At 39.5% G+C, this 9,051-nt stretch overlaps 1 protein-coding gene and 1 pseudogene across 3 annotated transcripts in view; one reads left to right on the top strand and one right to left on the bottom strand.

Annotated features, from left to right (window-relative positions):
- CLCN5 (chloride voltage-gated channel 5) overlaps positions 1 to 9,051 on the bottom strand; it is a 157,961-nt gene that overhangs the window by 14,600 nt on the left and 134,310 nt on the right. For all 3 annotated transcript variants that reach the window (XM_006758900.2, XM_006758901.2, XM_006758902.2), the window contains 3 exons: positions 8,185 to 8,372; positions 3,537 to 3,659; positions 2,499 to 2,705 (listed from right to left, as the gene is read on the bottom strand). In XM_006758900.2, coding sequence (XP_006758963.1) covers positions 2,499 to 2,705; positions 3,537 to 3,659; positions 8,185 to 8,372 — 518 coding nt within the window. The remainder of the gene's footprint in view (positions 1 to 2,498; positions 2,706 to 3,536; positions 3,660 to 8,184; positions 8,373 to 9,051) is intronic.
- Positions 685 to 1,148, top strand: LOC102772656 (annotated as a pseudogene).

Genomic DNA, 9,051 nt, shown 5'->3' with positions numbered 1-9,051 from the left:
TCTTTGATGCTAGCTGGGGAGGACTGAGAAATTTATGGCTATAATGGTTTTCATCTGAGAAGAATGACAGTCAACATGGAACTTGAGAAAGGGGATTTTAGTGACTGTTTAGGATGAATTACGGGAGAAAAATCGAGGTGGCTTGTTTGCTATAATTTTAAGTTGTAGAGTGAAGTTTATGCCCTTACTTTTCAAATCTTTATTTTATTCAACCATCTGCCCACTTTGACCAGGCCCTGGGACACAAAAGGGTTGCTGCCAATCAACAGGAAAAAATAACTGGAAAGTCTAAATAAGCAATAGGAAGTCAACTAAAAACTTCAAATATTCATGAGTCTAGTTAGAGAAATATATTACATCTATTCAGAGAAATAGCCAAATCAAGCTCCCCTCTCATTTTATAAGAAATTATTTGAACAAAAAATTTTAATTTTATGGAATGAAAGTAATTAGCAATCTACAGTTCCAAAGTCACCTCTACCCCTGCAAAACCAGCAACAATAAACATTTCACTCTTGTCAAAGCTGAAAAAACAGTTTTGCCATATAACATTATTGCCATATAACAACTTCACCAACTTAATACTACCTTTATATTCCTCTACCATTCAGATATATATGTCTCTCTCTAACCTTCCTCTCTTGCCAGGAACTTCCTCCCCCCCACCCCCCTTGAACTATCAAAATGTATTCCAGCTTTTTCCGCCATCAGTCCGTGCCTCCATAATGGTGCGCATGAATGTCCTGGCTGATGCTCTGAAGAGTATCAACAATGCCGAAAAGAGAGGCAAACGCCAGGTTCTCATCAGGCCATGCTCCAAAGTCATCGTCCGGTTTCTGACTGTGATTATGAAGCATGGTTACATTGGCGAATTTGAAACTATTGATGACCACAGAGCTGGGAAAATTGTTGTGAACCTCACAGGCAGGTTGAACAAGTGTGGAGTAATCAGCCCCAGATTTGATGTGCAACTCAAAGATCTAGAAAAATGGCAGAACAACTTGCTTCCATCCCGTCAGTTTGGTTTCATTGTACTGACAACCACAGTGGGCATCATGAACATGAAGAAGCAAGACGAAAACACACAGGAGGGAAAATCCTGGGGTTCTTTTTCTAGGGATGTAATACATACATGCAAATAAAATGCCTCAAAGGACAAAAAAAATGTATTTCATATTTAAAATTTCAACACCTTTGAGTTTCCTTCTAGGTCTTAATTTTTTTCCTTTGTTTTCAAAATAAACCACTAGGTTCCAATTTTATGAGAAACTCTTTATAATAGAATGGCCTTGGTATTGACCCATTCCATATGTGATTTCTTTGTAATTCAAGGAAAATAGAGCAAGAACCATTATTTTCTTAAGTCTCTAATTATAGCAGGACAAAAGTAAACAATGACCTGGAACGTTTTTCTAAAATGCTCTTCCTTTTCAAAATCCTCAACATGAGAACTCCTACAGAGACGCTTTGGTGGAACTAATTTAGCGTGGTTGAGACTGAAGGCAAAAGGAGATCCAAGACACAGAGCTGAATGCCATTTGGTGTTAGGTAGAAATAAAACATGAAGAGTCTGGCATCTGAAACAAATGCTGAGTGTGTATTCTTTCATAGGAATAGCCTTCTTTTTTAAAATCTTCTATTGTTTAACTTAATTTATAATAGAAACTACACACAATTGTATAGAATTATATATAATAAAAAGTTTAAGTCCTTACTTCACCTTTACTGTCACCTCACTTCCCATTCACCAGAAGTAGACATTTTTTTTTAACAGTTTGGGGTAAAACCACTTTCCAGACATTTTCTTTCTAGGTGGACATACACACACCTAGTAAAAACATTAATTAGCCCAGCCAGTGTTGCTCAGTGGTTAAGCATCAACCTGTGAACCAGGAGGTCTCAGTTTGATTCCCAGTCTGGGCACATGCCTGGGTTGTGGGCTTGATCCCCAGTGTGGGACATGCAGGAGGCGGCTGATCAATGATTCTCTCTCACCATTGATGTTTTTATCTCTCTCTGCCTCTCCCTTCTTCTCTAAAATCAATAAAAATATTGTTAAAATAATAAAAAAAATAAAAACACTAATTAAATTATACTAGATACATTATTCTGAAATTGTTTGTTTTTTAAAAAACCTAACAGTGTTCTCTGGTCAGTATATAAAGGGCTATCTCAGTCTTTTTAAAAGTTGCATAGTTTTCTATAGTATGGGTGTAAGATTGTTCAGTCAGGCCCTTGTTGTGCACATTGTGATAATTTCAGATTTCACTATGTTGATAAATAATGCGCTGACTATCCCCATACATCTTTGAGCATACACATGCTAGCATGTCTGTAGGATAAATTCCTAGAAGTGGAACTTCTAGGTCAAAGGGCATTTGAATTAACATTGGTAGAATCCCCAAATTTTCATCCCTAAGAATTACCATTTATGTTTTCACCTAAAACAAATAAACAGAGAGAGAGAGAGAGAGACTGTTAAGGCCGTTTGTTATTACCTCTCTGCGTTTGGCTTCATTCTTCCTGTATTTGTTGAAGCAGTGGCAGAGGATGTTCCCACAACAGCAAGCCACGTGCACTAGAGGGCCCTCTTTGCCCAGGCTCAAGCCAGAAGACACTGCCAGCACCAACGTGATGGTTTTGATAATCAGGGTCCACTTACCCAAGTAGCCCCTAATAATAAAACCACTCAAGATAGTTTTTATCTGCAGGTCAAACACAAAAACACTGGATATAGACTAAGTAAGTAAACCAAACTAAGAAGCAATAATCTGGACCTCATTATAGAAACTATACCTTTTGAACATACAAATGCTAGACCTACAATGATCCTAGTTTGGGAGGGAGGCCAGGAACCCAAGAAAGTGAGAACTGTTCTTTAAGTTTTCATGTTTCTTGTTTCTTTTTTGGCCATGTGATAGCTGGGCAAGGGAGTATTGTAAGTATGAGAGTGTGTATATGGAGAAGGGGAGGTGGAAAGGGGAGGTATTTGCCCTACAGACTAATATAGCCTTGATTCCCTGCCAGAAAAATCTGTAACTGTGACTTCGTCAGGAAACAGAGAGGGGCAAGGTCATCTGGGTAACCTTAAATCTCAGTGGTTTCAATCAATGTCAAGCAATCTAAATCAAAAATAATTAGAAACAGGGTTTTAATCACCCTTTTTTTCTAGCCCAAATCAGATTGTAGAAAATACAGCCAAATAGTTTTATTTATTCTGCTATAACAAAGTTGACAATACCACTACATTTTCAGGCCAGAATCTTGAGATATACCCTGGGAAGCTTCTTGAGTAGGGAGTGGTAGAGGTCTTCAAGGGCCTAGTTCTCCAGTAACCCACAGGAGGCTAGGAAACAACTCCTTTTAATATCTAGGTGGCTCAGGCGGGGAGGAAACTTAGGGAACACCTAGAGAGGCCCTAGATTGCTTCAAGATCTAACCTTGTTTAATATTCATATTGTGGTATACATATTAAAGGGTTTTAACCAAAAAAGATTCATTATTGTTACCATTTATAAGCCATTTTAGAGACTTACCTCAGGGATTCCAGAGCCACACGCATAAGGTGCAAACACCTTGACAAGAGACACGGCAAGGAAGGCAAACAGTAGAGCCCAGAGGACATACATGAAATAATTGACTATGTAGGCAAAGGCTCCCTAAAGCAGGGAAAAAAGAAAAGAAGTTTTGTTAGCTCAGACAGCCTCAGTAAGGCATGCAGCTCTTCTGAGTAATAGATTTTCAGGAGAGGAAGTCAGAGAGAAAAAAACCTAATATTAAATTGCTTAAGATGTTTCTTTCCCGATTATCAGCAAAGCTTCTACTAAAAACACTGTCAATCCATTTGCCTCTGAAAATGAAGGGCTTGCTACACCCAAAAGAAACTGACAATGGCTTCTAAGGATAAACAAGAACCAGGGCAAACAAATTCCTGAAGCAAATTCACTTTCTATATGAGTGGTTTGATAGGTTTTGTAGCCAACGGTACAGTTGACCCTTAAACAGATACTGACCCCTAAGCAGCTGAAAATCCCCATATAACTTTTTTTTTAATTTTTCAATTACAGTTTACATCAGTATTACTTTGTATTAGTTTCAGGTGTATAGCAGAGCAGATAGACAACCATATACTTTACAAAGTGATCCCCCAATATTTCAATTACCCACCTGGCCCTATACATAGTTATTAGAATATTATTGACTATATTCTCTATCTGTAATTTCCATCCCTGCAACTATTCTGAAATTATCCATTTGTACTTCTTTTTTTAAAATATATTTTATTGATTTTTTTACAGAGAGGAAGGGAGAAGGATAGAGAGTTAGAAACATCGATGAGAGAGAAACATTGATCAGCTGCCTCCTGCACACCTACCACTGGGGATGTGCTCACAACCAAGGCACATGCCCTTGACCGGAATCTAACCTTGGGACCCTTCAGTCCACAGACCGACGCTCTATCCACTGAGCTAAACCGGTTAGGACTCCATTTGTACTTCTTAATCCCTTCGTCTTTTTCACCCAGTGCCCAACCCCTCTGGCAACTACCACTCTGTTCTCTGTATCTATGAGTCTGTTTCTATTTTGTTCATTTATTTTGTTCTTTAGATTCCCCATATAACTTTTGACTCCCCCCAAACTTAACTACAGTTGGCCCTTCACATCCATGGATTAAACCAACTGAAAATAAAAAACTATCTTTGATATGCAGTTGGAAAACCACAGATGGTAATATGAAAATACTGTGTTCCATCTGTGGTTGGTTGAATCCCTGGAGGTTTGAATCCATGAAGGAGAACACAAAGGGCTGATTATATTTAGTAGTATTGAAAAAATTCTGCATATAAGTGGACCTGCACAGTGCACAGTTCAAAACTGTATTGTTCAAGAGTCAACTGTAGCCTGGCCAGCCTGGCTCAGTGGTTGAGCGTCGACCTATGAACCAGGAGCTCAGGGTTCAATTCCTGGTCAGGGCATGTGCCCAGGTTGCGGGTTCAATCCCCAGGAGGGGGTATGCAGAAGGCAGCCAAATAATGATTCTCTCTCATCATTGAGGTTTCTCTCTCCCTCTCCTTTCCTCTCTAAAATCAATAAAAATATTTTTTAAGTCAACTTTATTAAGATTAACAGGCCTTCTATTCAAATGGCGGGACCTTGGCTACACATTTGAAGTTTGGGTTGGCTCTAAAGTTTCATTAAATTCACCTTTGGCAACCTACCTCGGTGTCAAATTCACATAGAAGGTATAGTGTCTAAAATTCATGGGTGTTTTTCTTAAAATACACAATTATGTTCTGTAGAGAATGATCACATCTTTGAGAGAATTTTGCTACTACAGATTCAGCAACAAGTTTATGTAGTAGGAAGTTTCAGACTCTGACCATAAAACAAAACCAGTAAAATGCCAGATATCCCAAAGAATAAAATGGCAATAGCTATTTTTTAAATGGAGAAAATAGAATCAAGATAATATACTTTTGAAACTACCCTATGATAACAAAGTCTGTGAGAAAATAAATCTAATTTTAACCACCAATAAGAAATCACCAACATTAAAGGGCTTGCAAATAGTTATGTCCTATAAAAAAAACTATTTTGAACATAAGGAGATTATGCATGCTGATATACACATTAGAAGTTGAAATTCAATCAAATTACACAAAACTCAATGAACTTTTGACTTTTTAAAACATTATACTATTTAAAAAATTGCTGACCTAGACAAGGAGAACCAAAATGGACAGGTTTTTTCTGAATTATAATTTTGACACAGGTTTTCCATTATCTTACTCCCTCAGAGAAACATATATTTGCTCTCTCTTTGCCTTTGGAATGTAGCTAGGGAAGAGGACTCCAGAAATTGGAAACTAAGAGGAAAGGAAACATAGCTGAAATTGGCTAGAGGCAGAGACCCGGAGGCCAAGTTCTTGGCAGGAGAACTCTTAAAACCCAGAAGACTTTTTCCCCAAGCAAGGATTTTGTTCATAAAAAGGAGAGCCAGATAAATTTTTCACTTGAAAAATCTCAAGCTCCAGTTTGAAAGTTATGGTTGGAACACTTAAACATATTCCCAGCTATAAAGGGTTAGCAGGGATGGGCCCTGTGGTGATGCAACAATAGTTCCATATCTCAACTGTGGTGGTGGTTACATAAATCTATACATGTAATAAAATTGCAGGAGTCTACACACACACACACACACACACACACACACACACACACACACACATTGATGCATGTAAAACAGAAGAAATAAGGTCGGTGGATTGTACCATTATCAATTTCCCTGTTTTGCTATTATACTATACTTGATAAGATGTTAGCATTGGGAAAAGGGAGGCTGGGTGAAAGATAGAGGAGACCTCCCTATATACTGTTTTGCAACTTCCTGTGAATCTATACTTCAAAAATAAGCTTTCTAAAGCAAGGGAATCATACACACATAAGATACACACACACACACACACACACACACACACACACACACACACACTCACCCTAAATTCCAGTGCTTCTCAAATTTTTCTACCAAAGTACTGCTAATCTAGGAAAGTAAATAGAGATATCAGGGCAGGGGATGGGGGCACCCAGGAGCAGAGCTGAAATAGAAATTATGTTTTATCTTAACAAACATGGGAATTTTGCATTTCTTTTTAATGACTGTTTACATTTAATTTTTGAGAAAAAAATCTGCCAAATATGTAGGAAAGACTGATATTCTGGGAAGACACATAGCATTTATCCTGTGGTTTCACCTATTCTCTGGCATGCTGACCCCATTTGAGAAGCTTAGATTTAAACCCTCTCATACATACAGTATATATTTACCACTGTTATTGAACTCTGTTCCCCAAACCAAAATATGCACAGCCATATATACACATAAACACTGTTATTCCTGACTTTATTATTCTCCTACCCTTTTTTCCCTTGACTGTGTGTGTGTGTGTGTGTGTGTGTGCGCGCACGCGCGTGTGCGGGCACACACGCACGCCCCATTTCAAATGTGGACCAAAGTAGGTGGGGAGAAAGTATATGTAATACTTTCAACAATAAAGATTTAAAATAAAAAATAAATAAAATTTACATGAATCTTAAAAAATACAAACAGCCCGGCCAGTGTGGCTCAGTGGTGGAGCATCGACCTATGAACCAGGAGGTCATGGTTCCATTCTCGGTCAGGGCACATGCCTGGGTTGTGGGTTCAATCCCCAGTAGGGGGCGTGCAGGAAGCAGCTGATGGATGATTCTCATTATCGATGTTTCTCTCTCTCTCTCTCCCTCTCCCTTCCTCTCTGAAGTCAACAAAAATATACTAAAAATAAATAAATAAAATAAAAGTACAAATATATGTCCTAGTGTTATCCCCCTCACTTCACCAACAGAGTGGATGAGTAGTGAGCCAAGATAGTACCTGTTTTAATTAGTAGAAGTCAGAGTGAAATTGGGAATTGACAGTTGCTTTGTTCAGTTTTATTTTCTGTTTTTGTTTTTAGTAGGAAAGATCTAACTTACAACCAAGTGGTAACAAAAGGCAAAAAACTGCAAAACAAAGTTAATACTTCTTTGAAAAATATAGGATAGCAGAGAAGGACAAATGAAAATACTGACAATCTCAAAATGGGACTGGGGTAAGTTTATTCCTGGGTTTCTGTTGTTTTGATATAGATTTTTTCATATTCAGAACATAAGTTTTTACTTATACTAAGGGTGTCATTAGAGCATTTTGAGCAAAGTATACATACCATAGGTTTTTTTAATGTTGTAATTTAATGCTCAGGGGAAAATTACTTTTGGAATCTACACAATAAACATTTATAACCCAGTTCATCCTTTGTTAGAAATTGTAGCTTTCCTGTTGGTTGGCTCTAACTTTTCTACTGAAATTATTAGAGAAAGATAGATTCAGTCACACTGTGTACTAAAACCAAGAAGAAACAATAAGCTTGTTTAAAACAAGCAAAAATGTTAAGTAATTGTGTAAGCATCAAACACTTCCACATGCCAGAAGAGATGGAAATAGGACTGAACTTAAAACCACAGAAAAAGGAAGCTGGCACTGGTTCCCGTTTTCGTGAAAAGGAAAACAAGGGGAGAGTCCACAGTTGCCATGAGTACAGTATAAGAAAAGAAGGAAATGTAAGAACAAAAGTCAGTGGTTCCAAAATCTTCACTACACGTTACCTCTTCTGTGCTGATGAGAAGCTGAGACCAGCTATTCCACTTTGGGCATTTGTCTTTGTTTTCAAAAGTGACCTGATCAGAGTCCCAGCAACAGTGCTCATGGTTAAACCACAATCCTTTTGTGCATATACCTTCTTTTAAGTCTGTCATCCAATGAGCAGAGATGTCTATCAAGCCAGCTAGGGAACCTGATTTGAAGGGAGAGAAGGAAGGGCCAAAAATTTTAGAACAAATGACAGAAAAGGGATAAAAATAATAGACAAACATATACTTTTCCCCATTCCATCTGCAACTTCTTTCTGCTTGTCTGTCTGCTTGATTTTCACCTACTGTCTCTAATAGATTTCACTTATTATTAAACTAGGGGCCCAGTGCATGAAATTCGTGCACTGGGGTGGGGGAGTGTCCCTCACCCCAGCCTGCCCCCTCTCACATACTGGGAGCCCTCAGGCGTTGACCCCCATCACCCTCCAATTGCAGGATCAGCCCCTTGCCCAGGCCTGATGCCTCTGGCACAGGCATCAGGCCTGGGCAGGGGATCCTCATTTCCCCCCATCACTGGCTCTGCCCCCCACCCAGGCCTGATGCCTCTGGCCCAGGCGTCAGGGCTGGGCAGGGGACCCCCAGCCCCCTCCGATCGCTGGCTCTGCCCCTTGCCCAGGCCTGATGCCTCCGCCAGAGGCGTTGACCCCATCACCCTCCAATCGCAGGATCAGCCCCCTGCCCAGGCCTGACGCCTCTGACAGAGGGGACCCTCATTTCCCCCCATCACTGGTTCTGCCCCCAGCCCAGGCCTGATGCCTCTGGCCCAGGCATCAGGCCTGGGCAGGGGACCCCCAGACCCCTCCGATTGCTGGCTCTGCCCCT

Source organism: Myotis davidii, unplaced genomic scaffold, assembly GCF_000327345.1.
Source record: "Myotis davidii unplaced genomic scaffold, ASM32734v1 scaffold855, whole genome shotgun sequence".
Taxonomy (NCBI): domain Eukaryota; kingdom Metazoa; phylum Chordata; class Mammalia; order Chiroptera; family Vespertilionidae; genus Myotis; species Myotis davidii.
Note: the sequence above shows the minus strand (reverse complement) of the source record. Positions and strands in the feature narration are given on the sequence as shown.